Raw genomic sequence first — 24115 nt, forward strand, 5'->3', positions numbered from 1 at the left:
CCTGGCAGCAAGGTAGGGTGCTACACTCTACCCTCCACATGCTACACCTTCATGTGGGTAGATTGAGCAGAACCAACTGAGATGTTTTGTTCTACTGTCTGAAGTGGTGGCTGTCATTTTGGCTGCTCGCTGCCCTTCCACTAAAATCTATTTATTCAAGTCACTGGTCCATATTTGTCACCTGGTGTGAAGAAAAACAGGTTCACCATCTACATATTAGATTACCTGCTAATTTTATTTAATCTTTGGCATGGGCAAGGCTTTGCAGTGGGCACAGTTAAGGTTTACTTATTACCTCTTTTGGCCCTTCTTTGTTGCCTGATTATCCCTTCTTTTTCAAATCACCCATTGTGATCGGTTTAAAAGTATTACACGCTTCCCTCTACTCCTTTTGTTATGCTACAGTGTGACCTCAGTATGGTTCTAACATTTGTGAATATGTGCTTTTTTTTTAGCTACTTCCTATCTGTACTATGAGACTCTTAACTTTGAAGCCCATTTTTTTTATTGCAGTTACAACTGCATTTGCCATCCGCAAACTGCATGCAGGCTTTGTCACTTTAGATTCTGTATACTAATTTCTGCCCTGGCAACTGGTGCTTGGACTTGGACACTGAAATTGCAAATAGAAGTGTCTGCCTTCCATTTGGAGCAGTCCATCATGCTCCCTGCATTTGTTTTCTCCACAGCATCCAGCTGAGGGGGAGGATCCAAGGCATGCCCTTAGTTTATTCATCGATAGGACTAAGGAGTGCCTGTGGAAGATCCGCTATTGTCGGGTTCGCTGGTGCGAAAAAGGTAAAGGCAGTTCAGAAACGGAGCTTATTCCGATGGATTGTCTTCTGCGTCAACCTGAGCTGTGCCTTGACTGAAAAGGAACTTCCCGAGGCCTTGAGCTTATTCCTTTAGGGCGATAACCGCAGCTATTGCTTTCGCTCCAAGAAGTTCTAGCCACCTTTTGGTGTGCAGGAGCTATTGTAAGAATTTCCGCATCCATTATGTCACATGTGAGGACTCGCCAGGTCAGGTATCTGCGCCTAGAGAGTATCCATCGAAAAGAGCTTTCCCAAAGGTAAGTAATGTACTCTCCTCTGCTCCAGAGTAGCTCATGCTTTCACCAATGTTTTTTGCCTTGTTGGGCTATCTTGTGTCACTCATCTTCTCTAAAGTGTGCATATTACATAGTCATGTCATTCTTCCAGGGAAACTTCTAAATTGCACCATTTTAGTTGCCTTATAATTCATTCATTTGTATGCCAATGTGTTTTCAATAGCGCATACCACCATAAACTAATTAGCCTTCATAGGCTGCTCTTGAAATTACTGATGGATTTATTTGTTTGCTGAGTATGCCGTGTTTGTGCATGTGCCATGGCTGAGCGATGGTAGTGTACCGTGTAACATGTGCATACGTTTTTGTAAATGGTTTTAAGACATGCCAGAAATCGAAGTAGACAATATGGTATTGCCAGCCATGCAGTTTCCCTCTTTATGTTTTGAGTGAGCTCCTTCGACAGGCAAACTCAGCCTAGTCCGAGAGCTGATTCTCTGCCTTTTCATTCTCATTGCAGGGCCGCAGGTTAAAAGAGCAGCAGGAAATGGCCGCAGCTGTGATCCAGAGATGTTACCGCAAGTACAAACAGGTAAAACAAATGCGTCCGAAGGGCCCTCCGCTCTGAATACAGCTTTTAGATGTCTAGGTTAACTAACAGATACCATTCTCAGAATTCGGACATAAAGGTGAGACAACCTCAAACAAGAAGTGTGTATGGTCTTAGTATCTGTATAAAATACTCCTACTCTAAATATACATATCGTGTAACACAGTATGGTCACTATCTAATCAACACCTAAACAAGCAGTCTTGACTTATGCACAGTCACAAGATTACTAGGCCATGCAGTCTGTTCTGTACACTCTTAAGGGTGGAAATGCAGAACACCAGAAGCTGAAGCAGGTAATCCTCATAAATAATATTGCACAGAATCTAGGTGTTGTCCAGAGCCATAGGCATGTGTTGTATCTAACCCAGAAATTTCCTCAGCTAGAGATGCCCCATAGGTTAATAATCTTGAGGTAACTCAGCTGCATGGCCTAACCTCGCAGATATTCACATATACTTGAGATTTCAGTCCTTTTCAAAAACATGTTGGTCCACTTTTTAAAAACATTTTTATAATAAAAAACCAGTGGGACAAAAAAGTTTAAATCTAAAACTGTGGTTTATCCATGAAAGCATATTTAGATGATGGGGCGTTCCTTAAAGTTCTTTGTTTTTTTTTTGGTGTTCTCTTCTGCAGCAAGAACTCTTCCTAAAACCATTCTCATTCTTTGGATTTGTTGGCATCTTTGTGTTTAACTGGGTTAATCTCCAGCAAGCTAGATACGGTTAGCTGCTAAACACTCTGAGAAGTACTCTGATCATGTAGTACAGCTGGTAGGGCTGCCTTCCGATCTGTTGCTGATGTGTTAAGGGCTATGGAGTTTGAATAGGAACGGTCATAATTGCTGGCCACTGTGTTCTTCAACTATGTATCACATGGATCTCCGTCATCGATCTCGACCTTCAGCCTTCACTCCACTGCTTTTGCCCCAGCTATTGGCAGACAGCACTCCACAGTGGCATCCCTTCACTCAATCTCAATCAAGCTACAGGTACCCACCGAGCTCCTCAGGGTGGATCCAGCAAGGTTTGGAGGGTCTGTTCCCCTCAAATAGCAGTTGCCAACCAGATTGGCGATGCTGTCTTGAACTACGCACTGTGCACACGTTTAATAACCCTGAGCAGGAGTTGTAGCTGTTTGGAAAGTGGACCAAAAAGGGAGCTTTCCCATAGGTGTACAAGAAGCTTTCAGGAGCAAGCTTTCGCAAAGCCAAGAGGTCTCCCTTATGCAATCGCTGCTAGCTTTGCCAATGTGTGTTAGCCATGTTGCTCACTAGCGTAGCTGCTGTTCAGCATGGCTAAAAGTTAGTGGTGCAGAGGAGAGCTGTGTGGCGTATCGTAGAGAAGAATGGCGAAGAGGGCAGAGTGTGTTGTGTATCAGAGTGGCGTAGTGTGGAGCCGCGTAAAGTGCTATACACTGGAGTGTCATAGAGTAGACTGCAGTGGCATAGAATTCAGTAGCATACAGTGCAGTGTCGTAGAATGCAATGTCATATATTAGTGTGGTGCATAGTAGAATGCAGTGGCGCAGAGTAGAGTGGTGTAGAGTTGAGTGATGCAGTGGCACTGAGTAGAGTCAAGTGGCGTAGAGTCCAGTGGCATAGAGTCCAGAGTAGAGTCGAGTGGCATAGAGTGAAGTGGCGTAGAGTGGTGCAGTGTAGAGTATGGTGCCATAGAGTGGTATAGAGGGGCATAGAGAGCAGTGGTGTAGAGTACAGTGATGCAGAGTAGAGTGCAATGACATAGAGCTCAGTTGTGTAAAATGCATTGGCGTAGAGTGCAGTGTTTAAGAGTAAAGTGATGTAGAGTGCAGTGATATAGAGTGGAGTGGAGTGGCATACAGTAGACTGTTTCAGAGTATAGCGAAGTTACGTAGAGTGGAGTGGTGCAGCATAGAATGTAGTTGTGTAGAGTGGTATAGTATGTTATGGTGTGGACTAAAGTGGTGAAGAGTGCAGTAGTGCAGAGTAGATTAGAGTGGCATACACTGGATTGACGTAGAGTGCCGGGGCATAAAGTGCATTGTTGCAGAGTGGCATATAGCAGAGTTGTGCAGAGTAGATGAGTGTGGCCTAGACTGGAGTGGTGTAGAGTGCAGTGGCATAGGGTAGAGTAGAGAGGCGCAGCATGTGTGGGCATAGAGTGCTGTGGTATGGAGTGGAGTGGTGCAGAATAGAGTGGAGAGGCGTAGAGCAGGGTATGCATGGTGTGGTAGCGCGCTGCCGTTACAGACAAGACATTTTTAATTGAAATGACCAATACATTTGCAGACATACAGTTTTACTCATAAAACTATACTGAGCACAAACAAAAATGTGTGGAAATTGCATCACCTAGTGTAATGATTTGTTTTGATCATATTGAAGTATGTGTTTCCAAGACACTTCAGAAATAATATAAAATGTGCTACATGTGTGTTCCTAATTCCGAAATACTTACACAGTTCATTTAAATATTGTTTTGTGCTAGAAAAATAAACCTCTTTGCTCCCCTAGTATCCAGCAAGATTGTCACATAAATCGTCTCACTTTGAAGTCAGACAAAGAAAAGTAAACAAGTGCCTCGGAAGACAGCGCCTGATATTTGACCACAGCTTTTGAATCGATAGCAAATGTAACAAGATAAGAACAAGATTTAAAGGCCTGTTTACAGAAAGGAAGTTTGAGGAAGAATACTGTAAGCACAGTTAATTCATCGGGACGGACTAACTGAACCTGAAGTGCCTACAGCAAAGACATCAAATAGAAAGCCAGAATACCACAAAGCCAATAGTAATCATCGGGTGGAATGCATTTCTAAGTCATCTTTCTGAAAGTCCCCAAGATGTCTTTAGCAAACCAGACCGCTTCACTGTCTGGTAAATTGCGACCTAAAATGTTCCATCTTACTCTATAGTTGATATACACCACAGCATCAATAACAGAAAAGGCTGATTTCAGACATCCGTCAAGCCAAGTTCAACAGCTATAGGGAAGGCTCCATTGTTCTGAGGATTCCTAAACTTTTGTCATCATTGTTCCTGCGTGCTAACATGTGGCGTTGTAAGCTCGGTGTCAATGCTTTGGAAGTGACACCAAAGCCACATACAAGCACCACCCATGTGCATTGATGTTGGTTCCTTTTTTTATGTACATTTTGACGCAGATGTTGAGCCTGTGCTGCCCTCAGCTTAACCAGTTCACCGCGGGTGTTCATGAAAGTGGGCGCAGCACATCTACAGAGTTTGGGATATCAGTCTTCCCCAACCTTCACGACTGGCTGTTAAAACCGGGCTCATTACAGTCAGCCTTGGACCACTTTCAGAAATCATTGAACATCCTCCATCTTTGGGTTTCTCTGTGAACATCACACCTGACTCCTGCAAAAAGCCTTAATTGAAGCTGTTCTGGATACGGTGCAATTTCGAGGCTTCCCTCTAGATCATAGAGATCAAATATTTGAGCTGTGATCCCAATGTTTGAGCCTCATCTCGGGTCTCAGTGAAAGTGACTCTTGGCCTCCTGCTGGCAGACTACACCAGATGGCTCATGCAGACTCTGCAGTGGGATCCGAAGTCTCAGTGGGCGCAGCACCGAGGGAATCTGTTAGGTTCCATCCAGGTTTCGGAGGAGACTGTAGAAGACCTGAAGTGGTGGATGTTCAACCAGAATTGGACCTGCGGCTGGCCCCTCTCCCTACCCCACCCAAATCTGTTGGTAGTGACGGATACATTGCTTTTGGGTTGTGGAGGGTATCTGGGAGAGGTGGAGATCAGAGGACCCGACTCACATTCATCAATAGGATTTCTGGGCCTTTGGATGGGTGTTGAAGATCTTGCCTTCCATCATGGAGGGACCCGTCCAGGTCCTACAAGGAGACAGCTCTGCCATGTGATACTGTAACAGGCAGCGTGGAGTAGGGTCTGGGTTCCTGTGCCAGTGGACCCTGTGCCTCTGGAACTAGCTGACTTGGTAAGGCATCTTTGTGGACATGAGCCATCTGACGGGATCTTCAATTGTTAGGGTGGATGAACTCAGGTGGTGACGCCTAATGGATCAGGAATGGCAGCTACACTTTAAGGTGATGTAGGGCGTCTTGGAGTAATGGACAGAGCCTGCCTTGATCTCTTCATCACCACCAAGAACTTGCAATGTCAATACGTTTGCACATTGGAGTTCCCAAGAGGCTCTCTCTCTTAGACACATTCTGCCTAGATTGGAGCATGGTACTCCTGTATGCCTTCCCACCACTGCCTCTCCTGCCTGAGTTCTGAAGATCAGGAACAACTGGCCCAAGTTATCTTAGTGGCTCTGGATTGGTGTGGTACCCTGGAACGGTCTCATCTGTCCCACCACCAGGCTGCCGCTTAAAGGGGCTCTTCTGTCCAGCGCAAGGGAAGGGTTCTTCACCTGGACCAATGTAATCTTCAGCTCCATTTGCAAGGATTGAGTAGCTACATTTGACTTCCTACAACCTCCCTCCTAAAGTAGTTGATGTCTTTCAAGCGGCCAGGTGCCCATCTATAAAATCTGTTTACTCTGGGATAAGTTTGTAGCCTTGTGTAACTTTCGCCGTAGAGACCCATTACAGGCAAAGTTGTTGAGTGTCCTGCTTTTTGTGCTGTCTTTAGCCCCACAGGGTCTTGCTGTGGGCACCGTTAAAGGTTACTTTTCAGTCTTTTTGCATTTCCAAGGCAATCATCCTTGTTTAAATCACATGTTGTGATGCTTTTCCTTAGAGGTCTTATCCTTATGTTCCCACCCAAACTTCTTGAAATGACACATTGGTACCCTAACTTTTTCGCACTTTTCTTATATGTTCCTCCTTTTTTATTTTAATTTTTTTTTACTGAACAAAAATAGAACAGCATGTTCACTAAAATGTGTTTATAGGCAAACGTGTTATTAATGCAATGATACAACTGGACATCTCTGTTCCATCCCCCACGATCACACATCTCCACCCAGGTTGTTTCCTCTTGAAATCTCCCCCTAATTGTGGAGGCTAGAGGGGTATATATATTCACCCTGTATGTGTTATTCCCCCTGTGTGTGTTCCACTTCCCCCATATTTGCTCTTATTTTTATATGTACCTCTTTTGACCCAATGCACAGCTGTCCCTTACATCTGCCCTTTAAAACAGTCTCGTGGTGCCTTTGCATGTCAGACAGGTCATTGCCCATTTGCCATGTTTTGCTCACCCCTCGAAAGAGGAGGAGAGGCTTCACCACCTGGACCCCAAAAAGAGTTATGAGCTTTTACATCGATTGTACCAAGGAGCATCACGTGAACAATCTGCTCTTTGTTTTGTTCACTGGAACAAATAAGTGTAAAGCGGTGCACATAAGCACAATATCTAGGTAGGACTCAAGACAACCTCAGCCAAGTTCTATCAGTGCGTTGGCATGCGGAGCACTTGTTTCGGACATATGTAATGCCGTAGCATGGGGTCAATTCATATGTTCACGAAGCCTTACTGCCTTGATAGCCAGGTCCGGCGGGAGGGGCATTTGTGCCGTTTGGCCCTGCAGGACATTTTAGTTTGAGTCATTCCGCAGACCCACCTGGCACTGCTGCTTTTTTATAGGACTCTGCGACTAGAAGTGTCCATCATAAGAACAAGTTACTTACCTTCGGTATCGCTCTTTCTGATAGATCCTCTGTTTATCCACAGATTCCTCACCACCCTCACACCTTCTCATTCTGTGGAATGGACTCTTATATCGTATGTTAAAAGTCCCAATTTAGAGACCTGCATGCTGTCACGTCTGATTAGTTTTGGCCAACCAACACCTGGAGTCAATAATGGAATACAAATATTTAGGGGTTAATTATATTCAAAGACGGATCATTTAAATCTCAGAAAGAAGCTCTGAGGAGGCAAAGCAATGCTCTGGCTCTAGCATTGAAACATCTGAAGAAGAAAGTGGCCAGTCCTACTCTCACTCCACTGCCCCGGGTAATACAAGCAAAACTCCTACTAACAGTCACTTGCAGGAGGGAGCTATGCCGAGGAAGAGGCAGGATGATGGTTGGGGCGTACAAAATCATCTTTGGCCTCCCGAATATACCTCCCCGCACAGATAAGACAATCTCTGGCCAGAAGGGGGCGTATATCGATTGCTGGCATCAGATCAAAGGTACATGAAACGTGCATCTTTGACTGGAGCTGACGACCAGGGGCACCTCTCATGCTAGAACCTCCCCCAATGGGTCAACAGCACAATGAGGCCTACAGGGCCTCTATAGAAGGCTGCAACCCACACTGCTGTGGTAAAGAAAGCCATCAAACTGGCCTCATTAATTGAGGATAAGGCATTGGCAGGCAGAGCTCATGACTGGTTTGTTTTGCACAGTTAGGACACAGCAATAGTTCACTCCTACTTGCATATGGGGTTCTCCAACACAGTCAAAGAAAAGTTCTTAAGAAATCGTCTTGGTAAATTATCACCTTCGCTATTACATCAACCAGCCTGGAAGCGTAATCCAGCCAGCACCTGCGGCTACTTGTGCAGAATGGGGAGGGAAGATCTGCTGTAAGGAGTTGTTGAACAAGCAAAGAGTAATGTAGTGCCCACTCTTTAATCAAAGAGGAATCGGAACATGCAGGCAGGCGGCTTTGGCAGGCTTTGCCCTTAGGAATCTGCAACTAAATGGCCATTTTGCGAGGATCTTAAACAATGTAGACAAGAAAATAAGAGCAATGGCAATTTACGGTGGCAATCCAGATGTACAATGAGGAGCTTGTGGAGCATTTGCACAAAGGGAAGCCAGATAAATGTTAATGTTTGTACCAAGGATTCTACAGAAAAGGGCCACCAATGAGGCTCCACAATAACAAAAAAATTAAGAATAGCAGCTGAAGCCATGCATACGGGAAAACCTGGAGCGGCCTAATAAGATTGCACCTCTGAACCAAAAGTATGCACTTTTTGGGAGGGTTGGCTACGTTTGCACATAGGTTAGATGGACCTGAAGTGGCCTAATAGGACTGTACTTCTGAACTGAAAATATGTACTCCACCAGTGTTTTGGTTACTTTTTCATGTTGGTGGTCACATATTGTAATATAAATAATCATGGGAGGTAGTTGGAACCAGACTTATTTTTAATGTTTTGCTGTTTTGCACATAAGACATCTCAACCCATACATTAATGCCAACAACACTTACCTTGGCCATGCATGCGGAAGGAATGCTCTATCTGCTTAGCAAGAGAGATGCATCCTATAAACAGCTTACCTCTCATTTAAAAGACAGTCACATTCTTGTAGTACTGATAACAAACCTGTTTTCCTGAAATGTAGATCGGTCTTATATCGTAATGTTGTTAATTACAGCAGGCTGTTCAGCCTGGAACTATGCACTTGTTTTGTTAATTGCACACACGATAGTTGAATCCTTATTGCAATGCCAACAACACTCTGTGTCCTGATTGTATGTACTGAAGGAATGTCCCTACTGCTAAGCAAGAAAGCTCCACTGTTTTAACTTTTTGCTTTTTTGCACAAAAGACAACAGAATTCTTATAGCAATGCCAATACTCTATTTGAAACTGCTTCTCTGCACTGAGGATGGCCCATACCTCCTCAGCAAGATAGACATGTGGCCAGGCGTCCCTGCATAAATGATGGATGAAACGTTGCCAGGGCCAACTTCTGGGATTGAAATTGTGTTCTTACAAACGTCTTAATATTTGTAGTCTTGAAAGTGGAACACTCTTTGCTCCGCCAACAATAATAATGCTCATTTTTGGGATTCTTTGTACTGTGGTTTTAGATGACTAGAATTTTTAATATGGTTTTAATGTTGCAAAGGTTGTGATTAACCGTGCAAATAAACTTGAACTTGGTGAATGCCTGATAGTTGTTGACATCTACGTCCAACAACGTGAAGAGACGAGATAGAAACTGATGCCATCCCCCAAAGGTGGCACTCAGATGTGACTCTGGTGTCACTTCCGGAGCAGGATAGAGTTGGCACAGAGCCTCCCAATGCCACCAGCTGGCGTGCAGGAGCAATGCTGAGAAAAGATCCTGGGATCAAGTCTGGCAACTATTGTTAGTCACGAGGTGAAGAATCTGCATTTAGATAGATTATCCACCGGAATGTTGGTAACTGAACGAACGTAACCATTTATCAGCGTGTGCAGAACTTTGTGTGCCTTTCCAAACAATCCTTTGAATCTAAGCAATGAATTCCATGAAAGTCCAGTTACCAACCAGTTGGGCAAGGCCAGTGTGGTACCTTGTTCTTTTGCATCTGTTTACAGGATCTTTAGTTAGACTTCTTGATCAGACCTACGTTCCCAGAGCAAAGGTAGGATTCTACATTAGGCCTGACCTCTTTCCACAGCTGGATCACCGTTTCTCCAGTTGAGCATTTAGATATCCGCAAAGGTTGCTATCAAGTTACATCAGTGTTTACCTCTGCAGTAACTGCATCAAGAAACTGACTCTATCAGGAGCCTGCTCTTGCATGAGTGGGGGATTCATGGAGACCCTAGTGAAGACATTTCCTCCACTGAGAGATCCACCGCCTTTGTGAGAGCTTAACATTGTTCTCTCTAAGCTACTGCGCTCTTTTTTAACTTGTGCCTAAATGCAGTCTCTGATACTTAATGTTGAAACTGATTTTTCTCAAAGCATTAATCCCTGCTCAAATAGTTAATAGATTCATGAGTGTTCTGTGCACTGATCCGTTTAAAGGCTGCATGGCTTACTAGTATTTTATGTCAAGCAGACAGGTAGCTTGCTTCCATTCAGAATGCTTTGAACATGTAGACCAAACTCTTAGCACGTTTTAGAGCAGTGATACATTACTTTGAGATTTTTTATTTTTTATTTAAAGTAGTATAGCATGGACCTGGCCAGTAACAGTGAACACAAGCAGTTACAAAATAAACTGTGAGAACTTAGTATAGGACATAGAGCCTCTCGATATAAACACACATACTTAAGTTAAGTAAATCTGTGACATAATAGTTTTTCCTTTTCCTAGACGTATGTAATTATGCCTACAGCTACATTGCTGTGGCCTATAAAGCCACAGATACAGGTCCGTATCTCAGGGCTCTCATAGATGCTTGTTGATAATTGAGTGAGCCGACCTGAGGCTGTGGCCTGCTTGTCGATAATTGAGTGAGCAGCAAACCTAGGGTTGTGGCCTGCTTGTTCATAACTGAGTCAGCAGACCTGGGGCTGTGGGCTGCTTGTCAATGCTTGAATGAGCAGACCTGGGGTTGTGGCCTGCTTGTTGATACTTGACTGAGCAGACCTGGGACAGTGGCTTGCTTGTTAATAATTGAGTGAGCAGACCTGTGGCTGTGGCCTGCTTGTTGATAATTGAGTGAGCAGACCTAGGGCTGTATTCTGCTTGCTGATAATTGAGTGAGCAGCAGTCCTGGGGCTGTGGCCTACTTGTTGATACTTGAGTGAGCAGACCTGGGGCTTTGGCCTGCTTGTTGATGATTGAGTGAGCAGCAGTCCTGGGGCTGTGGCCTGCTTGTTGATAATTGAGTGAGCAGGCCTAGGGCTGTGTCCTGTTAGTTGATAACTGAGTGTGCAGACCTAGGGCTGTGTCCTGTTAGTTGATAACTGAGTGTGCAGACCTAGGGCTGTGTCCTGTTAGTCGATAACTGAGTGAGCAGACCTAGGGCTGTGTCTTGTTAGTCGATAACTGAGTGTGCAGACCTAGGGCTGTGTCCTGTTAGTCGATAACTGAGTGAGCAGACCTAGGGCTGTGTCTTGTTAGTCGATAACTGAGTGAGCAGACCTAGGGCTGTCTCTTGTTAGTCGATAACTGAGTGAGCAGACCTAGGGCTGTGTCCTGTTAGTCAATAACTGAGTGAGCAGACCTAGGGCTATGTCTTGTTAGTCTATAACTGAGTGAGCAGACCTAGGGCTGTGTCTTGTTAGTCGATAACTGAGTGAGCAGACCTAGGGCTGTCTCTTGTTAGTCGATAACTGAGTGAGCAGACCTAGGGCTGTGTCCTGTTAGTCGATAACTGAGTGAGCAGACCTAGGGCTGTGTCCTGTTAGTCGATAACTGAATGAGCAGACCTAGGGCTGTGTCCTGTTAGTCGATAACTGAGTGTGCAGACCTAGGGCTGTGTCCTGTTAGTTGATAACTGAGTGTGCAGACCTAGGGCTGTGTCCTGTTAGTCGATAACTGAGTGAGCAGACCTAGGGCTGTGTCCTGTTAGTCTATAACTGAGTGAGCAGACCTAGGGCTGTGTCCTGTTAGTTGATAACTGAGTGTGCAGACCTAGGGCTGTGTCCTGTTAGTCGATAACTGAGTGAGCAGACCTAGGGCTGTGTCCTGTTAGTCTATAACTGAGTGAGCAGACCTAGGGCTGTGTCCTGTTAGTTGATAACTGAGTGTGCAGACCTAGGGCTGTGTCCTGTTAGTCGATAACTGAGTGAGCAGACCTAGGGCTGTGTCCTGTTAGTCTATAACTGAGTGAGCAGACCTAGGGCTGTGTCCTGTTAGTCGATAACTGAATGAGCAGACCTAGGGCTGTGTCCTGCTTGTTGATAGTTGAATGAGTTGACCTAGTGCTGTAGACTTGCATATGAATATTTGAATGAGCAGACCTAGGGCTGTGCCCGGTTTAGAAGTATTTGAGTCAGCTAGCGTAGGTCTGCCGCTTGTACAGAGATACTTGAGTCCGTAGGCCACAAGCTGTGATCTGCGTGATCAGGTTTCGACTCTGGGTGGTCTTTTGTGGCTTGTACTATTCACCTATTATTCTTTAATAAATGCCCATGTTCTTGTTTTCACCACTAACCATACTGTTCTCTCTCCACCTTGCTAGCTAACCTGGATAGCACTAAAGGTAATCAATGTGTGCCTGTTATGCTGCATTCACCATATTCTGCCATTATTTTGCCTTACTGAAATTGTTGCGAACAACATGTGCAAAATACTACTGCTGTATTTCATTGGAGGTTTTGACTTCTAATGCATGTCTGAGCAGACAACTCATACTGCATTCTCTTCACTGGAAGCACAAATCATTCTTCGTACACCCCCATACATAACCCCTCTTAGGATCTGTCACCTTTCGGTTACAAGAAGGGAAGGAGCCAAGACTAGAGGGCGACTATTTGTCTATTTTATTTGCGTAGTACAGAATAATGAACACAAAAAGAAAGTCTTAGGTCAGACGCATTAACAAAATCCGGGGTCAGGTTAGTGGTCCTCGGGACACTTCTTGGGTCGAGGTTCGGGATACTCCAGCACATGGAAGGAAAAGAAAAGAACGAGGCTTTTAGGGTACTGTACGCTTTCTAGAGACTTTTGAAATAGGGAGTGTGTGAGGGAAAAGCAAGAACCACCACCACATTCAGTGACTTGCAAACTGTTCTGATAAACGAGGTGCCCCGGTGCTTGCACTGTCTCCTACCCGGTCCCTCCCTTCTTTAAACGCAATAATGAACCTAAACGAGCACGCACCTGGGAAAGCCACGCGTCCTCCTTCGCGTGGCTGGGCGAATCGCGGTGTCGTTGGCCTCCTGGCTTTACAGCTGCCGCCGTCCGTTTCTCCTCCGTTTCCGACCCGGCACCTTCTCTGCTCCTGGTGTCGGCTCTCTCCAAGGACTCCGTCGCCGCGTTGCTCTCAGCTTCCCCGGTCGCGTTGTTCTCCTGGCGTCTCACTTCCTCCTCCCACGACGTCGACGCGGCGTCTTCCGGGTCTTGCCTCATAAGGCGAGGGGCCTCTCCTGATAGGTCCAAAAAGTCAGGTGGTCCAGAGGCGAGGCCTTCGTCAGGAACACAAAGGCTATCCTTAAAGGGCCCGTAGTAATCCGCCTGTTGAGGAGACGGACAATCAGTTAGCCCTGCCGGGGCCGAGCAGGGAACCCCCTGACAGGATCCTAACAACTGTTTTTAACGCACTCCCATACATAACCCCTCTTAGGACGGTGCCCACTATTTTTAGCGCGCTCCCATATGTAACCGCTATTAGGATAATAAGCACTCTTTTTAATCGCACCCCCATGTGTAACCGCTATTAGGATACATTCACTGTTTTTAGCGCACTCCCATGTATAACCGCTATTAGGATAATAGTCACTGTTTTTAGCGTACTCCCAGATGTAACCACTATTTGGATAAAAGTCACTGTTTTTAGAGCACTCCCATATGTAACCGCTGTTAGGATAATGAGCACTGTTTTTAAGCGCACTCACATGTGTAACCGCTATGAGGATAATAAGCACTGTTTTTAAGCGCACTCCCAAATGTAACCACTGTTAGGATAATAAGCACTGTTTTTAAGCGCACTCCCAAATGTAACCGCTGTTAGGATGATAAGCACTGTTTTTAAGCGCACTCCCAAATGTAACCACTGTTAGCATAATAAGCACTGTTTTTAAGCGCACTCCCTTGTGTAACCACTGTTAGGATAATAAGCACTGTTTTTAAGCGCACTCCCATGTGTAACCGCTATTAGGATAATAAGCAACGTTTTATGCGCACTCCCATGTGTAACCGCTATTAGGATAATAAGCAACGTTTTAAGCGCACTCCCAGATGTAACCACTGTTAGCATAATAAGCACTGTTTTTAAGCGCACTCCCTTGTGTAACCACTGTTAGCATAATAAGCACTGTTTTTAAGCGCACTCCCATGTGTAACCTCTATTAAGATAATAAGCACTGTTTTTAAGCGCACTCCCATGTGTAACCGCTATTAGGATAATAAGCAACGTTTTATGCGCACTCCCAAATGTAACCGCTGTTAGGATGATAAGCACTGTTTTTAAGCGCACTCCCAAATGTAACCACTGTTAGCATAATAAGCACTGTTTTTAAGCGCACTCCCTTGTGTAACCACTGTTAGCATAATAAGCACTGTTTTTAAGCGCACTCCCATGTGTAACCGCTATTAGGATAATAAGCAACGTTTTATGCGCACTCCCATGTGTAACCGCTATTAGGATAATAAGCAACGTTTTAACCGCACTCCCAGATGTAACCACTGTTAGCATAATAAGCACTGTTTTTAAGCGCACTCCCAAATGTAACCACTGTTAGGATAATAAGCACTGTTTTTAAGCGCACTCCCAAATGTAACCCCTATTCCGATAATAAGCACTGTTTTTAATAGCACTTTCATATGTAACCGCTGTTAGGATAATAAACACTGTTTTTAAGCGCACTTCCATGTGTAACCGCTATTAAGATAATAAGCACTGTTTTTAAGCGCACTCCCATGTGTAACCGCTATTAGGATAATAAGCACTGTTTTAAGCGCACTCCCAGATGTAACCCCTATTCCGATAATAAGCACTGTTTTTAATAGCACTTTCATATGTAACCGCTGTTAGAATAATAAACACTGTTTTTAAGCGCACTTCCATGTGTAACCGCTATTAAGATAATAAGCACTGTTTTTAAGCGCACTCCCTTGTGTAACCGCTATTAGGATAATAAGCAACGTTTTATGCGCACTCCCATGTGTAACCGCTATTAGGATAATAAGCACTGTTTTTAAGCGCACTCCCATGTGTAACCGCTATTAGGATAATAAGCAACGTTTTATGCGCACTCCCATGTGTAACCGCTATTAGGATAATAAGCACTGTTTTTAAGCGCACTCCCATGTGTAACCGCTATTAGGATAATAAGCAACGTTTTAAGCGCACTCCCAGATGTGACCACTGTTAGCATAATAAGCACTGTTTTTAAGCGCACTCCCATATGTAACTGCTGTTAGAATAATAAACACTGTTTTTAAGCGCACTTCCATGTGTAACCGCTATTTGGATAATATGCAACGTTTTATGCGCACTCCCATGTGTAACCGCTATTAGGATAATAAGCAACGTTTTAAGCGCACTCCCATGTGTAACCGCTATTAGGATAATAAGCACTGTTTTTAAGCGCACTCCCATGTATAACCGATATTAGGATAATAAGCACTGTTTTAAGCGCACTCCCAGATGTAACCCCTATTCCGATAATAAGCACTGTTTTTAATAGCACTTTCATATGTAACCGCTATTATAATAATAAGCACTGTTTTTAAGCACATAAGTGCACTTCCATGTGTAACTGCTATTAGGATAATAAGCACAGTTTTTAAGCTCACTCCCAGATGTAACCGCTATTAGAATAAAAAGCACTGTTTTTAAGCACATAAGTGCACTTCCATGTGTAACTGCTATTAGTATAATAAGCACTGTTTTTAAGCTCACTCCCAGATGTAACCGCTATTAGAATAAAAAGCACTGTTTTTAAGCACATAAGTGCACTTCCATGTGTAACTGCTATTAGGATAATAAGCAACGTTTTAAGCGCACTCCCAGATGTAACCACTGTTAGCATAATAAGCACTGTTTTTAAGCGCACTCCCATGTATAACCGATATTAGGATAATAAGCACTGTTTTAAGCGCACTCCCAGATGTAACCCCTATTCCGATAATAAGCACTGTTTTTAATAGCACTTTCATATGTAACCGCTATTATAATAATAAGCACTGTTTTTAAGCACATAAGTGCACTTCCATGTGTAACTGCTATTAGTATAATAAGCACTGTTTTTAAGCTCACTCCCAGATGTAACCGCTATTAGAATAAAAAGCACTGTTTTTAAGCGCACTCCCATGTGTTACCGCTATTAGGATAATAAGCATTGTCTGGAGTTCACTCCCATATTTAACCCCTTTTAGGAAGTAAAACAATAGATGCATTATATAATCCTCCTTAGGCTCTGCTGTGTGCAACACTCTTCCACTAATAACCCCACTTTAGATAAGAAGCAATGTACGTGACACACTTTGTATATAACCCCTCTTTAGAAGAGAAGGCCTCTACTCAGCACATTCCCGTATATAACCCTTCTTCAGGTGAGAAGCACTCTATGCAGGCTGCTCCCCATATTGCCACACTTACATCATAATCACTGTATGCAACACACTCCCATTTATAACCCTTATTTAGAGGACAAGCACTATATAATCAGCGCACCGGTATTAGGACAAGAAACACGGTACGCGCCACACTCCCATCTACAACCCTCATTAGATGAGAAGCAGTGTGCGCCACACTCTCATATACAACCCTCATTAGACGAGAAGTAGTGTGCGCCACACTCCATCTACAACCCTCATTAGATGAGAAGCAGTGTGCGCCACACTCCATATACAACCCTCATTAGATGAAAAGCAGTGTGCGCACCACACTCCCATCTACAACCCTCATTAGATGAAAAGCAGTGTGCGCCACACTCCCATATACAACCCTCATTAGATGAAAAGCAGTGTGCGCCACACTCCCATATACAACCCTCATTAGATGAAAAGCAGTGTGCGCCACACTCCCATCTACAACCCTCATCAGATGAAAAGCAGTGTGCGCCACACTCCCATCTACAACCCTCATTAGATGAAAAGCAGTGTGCGCCACACTCCCATCTACAACCCTCATTAGATGAGAAGCAGTGTGTGCACCACACTCCATATACAACCCTCATTAGATGAGAAGCAGTGTGCGCCAAACTTGCATATACAACCCTCATTAGATGAGAAGCAGTGTGCGCGCCACACTCCATATACAACCCTCATTAGATGAGAAGCAGTGTGTGCACCACACTCCATATACAACCCTCATTAGATGAGAAGCAGTGTGCGCCAAACTTGCATATACAACCCTCATTAGATGAGAAGCAGTGTGCGCGCCACACTCCATATACAACCCTCATTAGATGAGAAGCAGTGTGTGCACCACACTCCATATACAACCCTCATTAGATGAGAAGCAGTGTGCGCGCCACACTCCATATACAACCCTCATTAGATGAGAAGCAGTGTGCGCCAAACTTGCATATACAACCCTCATTAGATGAGAAGCAGTGTGCGCGCCACACTCCATATACAACCCTCATTAGATGAGAAGCAGTGTGTGCACCACACTCCATATACAACCCTCATTAGATGAAAAGCAGTGTGCGCCAAACTTGCATATACAACCCTCATTAGATGAAAAGCAGTGTGCGCCACACTCCCATCTACAACCCTCATTAGATGAGAAGCAGTGCGCGCCACACTCCATATACAACCCTCATTAGATGAAAAGCAGTGTGCGCCACACTCCCATATACAACCCTCATTAGATGAAAAGCAGTGTGCGCCACACTCCCATCTACAACCCTCATTAGATGAAAAGCAGTGTGCGCCACACTCCCATATACAACCCTCATTAGATGAGAAGCAGTGTGCACCACACTCCATATACAACCCTCATTAGATGAAAAGCAGTGTGCGCCACACTCCCATCTACAACCCTCATTAGATGAAAAGCAGTGTGCACCACACTCCATATACAACCCTCATTAGATGAAAAGCAGTGTGCGCCACACTCCCATCTACAACCCTCATTAGATGAGAAGCAGTGTGTGCACCACACTCCATATACAACCCTCATTAGATGAGAAGCAGTGTGCGCCAAACTTGCATATACAACCCTCATTAGATGAGAAGCAGTGTGCGCGCCACACTCCATATACAACCCTCATTAGATGAGAAGCAGTGTGTGCACCACACTCCATATACAACCCTCATTAGATGAGAAGCAGTGTGCGCCAAACTTGCATATACAACCCTCATTAGATGAGAAGCAGTGTGCGCCACACTCCATATACAACCCTCATTAGATGATAAGCAGTGTGCGCCACACTCCATATACAACCCTCATTAGATGAAAAGCAGTGTGCGCCACACTCCCATATACAACCCTCATTAGATGAAAAGCAGTGTGCGCCACACTCCCATCTACAACCCTCATTAGATGAAAAGCAGTGTGCGCCACACTCCCATATACAACCCTCATTAGATGAAAAGCAGTGTGCGCCACACTCCCATATACAACCCTCATTAGATGAGAAGCAGTGTGCGCCACACTCCATATACAACCCTCATTAGATGAGAAGCAGTGTGCGCCACACTCCATATACAACCCTCATTAGATGAGAAGCAGTGTGTGCACCACACTCCATATACAACCCTCATTAGATGAGAAGCAATGTGTGCACCACACTCCTATACAACCCTCATTAGATGAGAAGCAGTGTGCGCCACACTCCATATACAACCCTCATTAGATGAGCAGTGTGTGCACCGCACTCCCATAAACAACCCACATTAGATGAGAAGCAATGTGTGCACCACACTCCTATACAACCCTCATTAGATGAGAAGCAGTGTGCGCCACACTCCATATACAACCCTCATTAGATGAGAAGCAGTGTGCGCCACACTCCATATACAACCCTCATTAGATGAGCAGTGTGTGCACCGCACTCCCATAAACAACCCACATTAGAGGAGAAGCAATGTGTGCACCACACTCCATATACAACCCTCATTAGATGAGAAGCAGTGTGCGCCACACTCCATATACAACCCTCATTAGATGAGCAGTGTGTGCACCGCACTCCCATAAACAACCCACATTAGAGGAGAAGCAATGTGTGCACCACACTCCTATACAACCCTCATTAGATGAGAAGCAGTGTGCGCCACACTCCATATACAACCCTCATTAGATGAGAAGCAGTGTGCGCCACACTCCATATACAACCCTCATTAGATGAGAAGCAGTGTGTGCACCACACTCCATATACAACCCTCATTAGATGAGAAGCAATGTGTGCACCACACTCCTATACAACCCTCATTAGATGAGAAGCAGTGTGCGCCACACTCCATATACAACCCTCATTAGATGAGCATTGTGTGCACCGCACTCCCATAAACAACCCACATTAGATGAGAAGCAATGTGTGCACCACACTCCTATACAACCCTCATTAGATGAGAAGCAGTGTGCGCCACACTCCATATACAACCCTCATTAGATGAGCAGTGTGTGCACCACACTCTCATATACAACCCTCATTAGATGAGAAGCAATGTGTGCACCACACTCCTATACAACCCTCATTAGATGAGAAGCAGTGTGCGCCACACTCCATATACAACCCTCATTAGATGAGCAGTATGTGCACCACACTCTCATATACAACCCTCATTAGATGAGAAGCAATGTGTGCACCACACTCCTATACAACCCTCATTAGATGAGAAGCAGTGTGCGCCACACTCCATATACAACCCTCATTAGATGAGCAGTGTGTGCACTGCACTCCCATAAACAACCCACATTAGATGAGAAGCAGTGTAGATTCTACACTCCCATATACAACCCTCATTAGATGAGAAGCAGTGTGCGCCACACTCCATATACAACCCTCATTAGATGAGCAGTGTGTGCACCACACTCCCATATACAACCCTCATTAGATGAGAAGCAGTGTGCGCCACACTCCATATACAACCCTCATTAGATGAGCAGTGTGTGCACCGCACTCCCATAAACAACCCACATTAGATGAGAAGCAGTGTGCGCCACACTCCATATACAACCCTCATTAGATGAGAAGCAGTGTGCGCACCACACTCTCATATACAACCCTCATTAGATGAGAAGCAGTGTGTGCACCACACTCCTATACAACACTCACTAGATGAGAATCAGTGTGCGCACCACACACCCATATACGACCCTCATTAGATGAGCAGTGTGCACACCACACACTCATATACAACCCTCATTAGACGAGAAGCAATGTGTGCACATCACACTCTCGTATACAACCCTCATTAGATGAGAAGCAGTGTGCACACCACACTCATATACAATCCTCCTTAGATGAGAAGCAGTGTGTGCGCCACACTCCCATATTCAACCCTCATTAGATGAGAAGCAGTGTGTGCACCGCACTCCCATAAACAACCCACATTAGATGAGAAGCAGTGTGCGCACCACACATCCCATAAACAACCCATATTAGATGAGAAGTCGTGTGTGTGCCACACTCCCATGAACAACCCACATTAGATGAGAAGCAGTGTGTGCGCCACACTCCCATATATCACCCTCATTAGATGAGAAGCAGTGTGCACACCGCACTCTCATATACAACACTCACTAGATGAGAAGCAGTGTGTGCGCTACAATCCCGTATACAACCCTAATTAGATGAGAAGCAGTGTGCACACCACACTCCCATATGCAACCCTCATTAGATGAGAAACAGTGTGCACATCACACTCTCATATACAACCCTCATTAGATGAGAAGCAGTGTGCGCACCACACATCCATATACAACCCTCATTAGATGAGAAGCAGTGTGCACACCGCACTCTCATATACAACCCTCATTAGACGAGAAGCAATGTGTGCACATCCCACTCTCGTATACAACCCTCATTAGATGAGAAACAGTGTGCACATCACACTCTCATATACAACCCTCATTAGATGAGAAGCAGTGTGCGCACCACACTCCATATACAACCCTCATTAGATGAGAAGCATTGTGCACACCGCACTCTCATATACAACCCTCATTAGATGAGAAGCAGTGTGTGCGCTACAATCCCATATACAACCATCATTAGATGAGAAGCAGTGTGTGCCGCACTCTCATATACAACTCACATTAGATGAGAAGCAGCGTGCGCACCACACTCTCATACAACTCTCATTAGATGAGAAGCAGTGTGCGCTACACTCCCATATATAACCCTCATTAGATGAGAAGCAGTGTGTGCACCACACATCCATATACGACCCGCATTAGATGAGAAGCAGTGTGCGCACCACACTCCATATACAACCCTCATTAGATGAGAAGCAGTGTGTGCACGGCACTCTCATATACAACCCTCATTAGATGAGAAGCAGTGTGCGCGCCACACTTGTAAATACAACCCTCATTACATGAGAAGCACTGTGTGCTCCGCATTTGTATATACAACCTTCCTTAAATGAGAAGCAGTGTTTGCATCTCACTCTCAAATCAAACAGGACTTTTAAAGTGCTGCTAATCACCCGTGAGGGTCTCCAGGCAGTGCTTCCAAGTCGCAGAATCTGGATGTTCAAGACTTGTGTGCTGTAGATTAACATGCTTTACATGTAGTTTTGGGTCCGGATGTTTGAAAGTTGTTTTTCTTTGAAGTTTTCCTAGTCACGAGGTAAGTTGGCTCCCCTTTTTGGTGATAGTGTGCATGGTCATCGACTCCATTGGTAAATTGTTTTTTCTGCCATCGGGTTCAGACGTGTATTGCTGCGCTCCGGTTCGAAATCTTTCTTCAGGTACTTTGCAATCTACCCTCGACTGAATTGTTTCCAGACGCGTTTCCCACTTCTCTGCTTGTTGTTTCAACATTGGAACCAACCTTAGATTGGAAAACCTTGTTGGCTTCCTTCCAGGCCTAACCGCGCTCGGTCAGCTCTCCGCTGATGGATCGGACTCACAATCCTCCCTACCCTTGACTGTATTATTTTGTACGCGTTTTCCACTTCTCCATGTATCCTTTCGGTCAACGGAATCTACTTTTCGATTGGAAGGCTTTGTGGAATTCCTTCAGGCCTAACCAAGTCAGATCAGCTCTCCGTCGATAGAACGGACACCATTCAAATTCTGCCCACAGTGCCACGCGAAGAAGCCGCACACTGATTCACACAATGTGTAACTTGTGCTTGTCTCCGGAGCACAAGGCAGAAGACTGTGGCGCATGCAGATCATTTCGATCGAAGAAAACTCTTCGCGATTGTCAAGCTCGACGTCGAGAGATGCAGCGTCAGAGCATCGAAGACACGCCTGATATTTTCGGCAAAATGCGATGCAGCACGTGCACCGAAATTCGTTTTATGTATTTAATTGTTTACTTACCTCCGTTCTTCCATATTCCGGTGTTTACTACCCGCCACCCTGTCCCTCCCCCGCCTCGCCTCACCGCCCTATGGAACTCCCTCCACAGGCCCTTACTGTTCACATGTGTCCCCTACAAGAGTGCTTGGCATGTCAGTAGAATCAGTCGCAGGGTCAATTAACCGATCTAGTGTTGGTAGACAGCCGTACCCATCACTCTCTGTAGTGGTGGGACCCACAAAACATATCATCGATCCTATTCAACAGATCTTGCTCACAGAAGACGCATCTCTGACAGGTTGAGGTACTCATCACCAAGATTACACAATACAAGGCCGGTTGAGCAACAAACACAAAAGCCTCCACATCACTATCTAGAGCTTCTAGCTATTTTCTGTTGTTCAAAGCATTTCAACCTCACTTCATACGCAAAACTGTCCTAGTCCCAACAGACAACATGGCTGCAAAATAATATGTACAAAAGCAGGGGGGACACACTCTCTCTAACTATCAAGACTCGCTCAAGCCATTTGGAATTGGGCGATCGAGCACATCATTTTTCTTCTGGGGGAACACCTACCAGGAGTAAACAATCAAATTGCCGACCTTCTCAGCAGAAGGAGACAGCAATTTCACGAGTGGCTTTCTTCATCCCCAAGATCTCCTTCTGTACTTTTAACAATGGGGATTCCCACAAGTAGACTTGTTTGCCACAGCAGAAATCGCAAAATGCCCAAGCTTCGGCTCCAGATTCACACACCCGCTTTCAAACAACAATGCAATGGTCCGGTAGATTTGCCTACGCTTTTCCGCCTCTCCCGCTCATTCCGTGTCTAGTTCGGAAGCTCAGGCAAACATCCCTCACACTAATTCTAGTAGCTCCCACATGGCCCGTCAGCCTGTTGGAGCTGTCACTAGCCTCACCTCTAGTTTCCTCACACAAATCCATGGCAAAATCAAGCATCGAAATCCCAAAGAACTGAACTTAGCGGTATGGCTCCTTAAGTCATAGAGTTTGGTTATTTCAATTTACCACCAGACTGTATGAATATTCTAAAAGAAGCAAGGAGGCCTACCACCAGACCTTGCTGCAGCAAAGTGGAAAAGATTTGCACCATGAGCAGATACGGGAGAGCTAATCTGAGAAAGCAGTCAAAGCTTGCTTACAGGAAATGTCGCACCTATAAAATACAACAACAATGTATATAGATTTTTATGATGATATATTATACCAAACAGTATTTTGCTAAAATGTTTGGTACTGTTTTTTAATGCTTTTATGGCCTATGGCTGACTGACTGTAAAGATGTGTTGCATACTGCAATAACAAAATCAATCCTTTAGATGCTTCTACTGTTATCTGTTACACTTACAGCAAACTGGACTATCTTATACATCTATCTGTTTGCACCTTGCAGCAGTAGCTGCATATTTGCAAAACAGGCAACATCTGTCACTATTTCAGAGTTCCAGTAATCAAAGCTTTCATGGTGGGATTGAAAAGACTAATACCACCAAGGATTCCTCCTGCCCCAGTGTGTAATGTCAACATGGTTCTCACAGGGCTCATGTGTCCACTTTTTGAACCTTTACATAAGTGCCCCTTGCAATTTCTCTCATGGAAGGTTGCTTTCCTCATTGCCATCACATCACTGAGGAGAGTTAGTGAGCTATAGGAATTAACCTTAGAATAACCCTTCTATCAGCTACACAAAGACAGGGTATTTCTACGAACCAACCCTAAATTCCT

The 24115-nt window shown here is 44.8% G+C and overlaps 1 protein-coding gene across 4 annotated transcripts in view; it reads left to right on the forward strand.

Moving 5' to 3' along the window:
* The window catches only part of CAMTA2 (calmodulin binding transcription activator 2), an 897177-nt gene that overhangs the window by 833892 nt on the left and 39170 nt on the right, over positions 1-24115 (forward strand). For 3 of the 4 annotated variants that reach the window (XM_086946206.1, XM_086946207.1, XM_086946208.1), the window contains one exon: positions 1572-1643. In XM_086946206.1, the coding sequence (XP_086802332.1) occupies positions 1572-1643 (72 nt within the window). Of the gene's footprint in view, positions 1-1571; positions 1644-12456; positions 12478-24115 lie in introns of all 4 variants that reach the window. The other variant, XM_086946205.1, reaches the window with a different exon arrangement.

The sequence above is a fragment of the Lissotriton vulgaris genome, chromosome 12 (genome assembly GCF_964263255.1).
Source record: "Lissotriton vulgaris chromosome 12, aLisVul1.2, whole genome shotgun sequence".
Lineage (NCBI taxonomy): Eukaryota > Metazoa > Chordata > Amphibia > Caudata > Salamandridae > Lissotriton > Lissotriton vulgaris.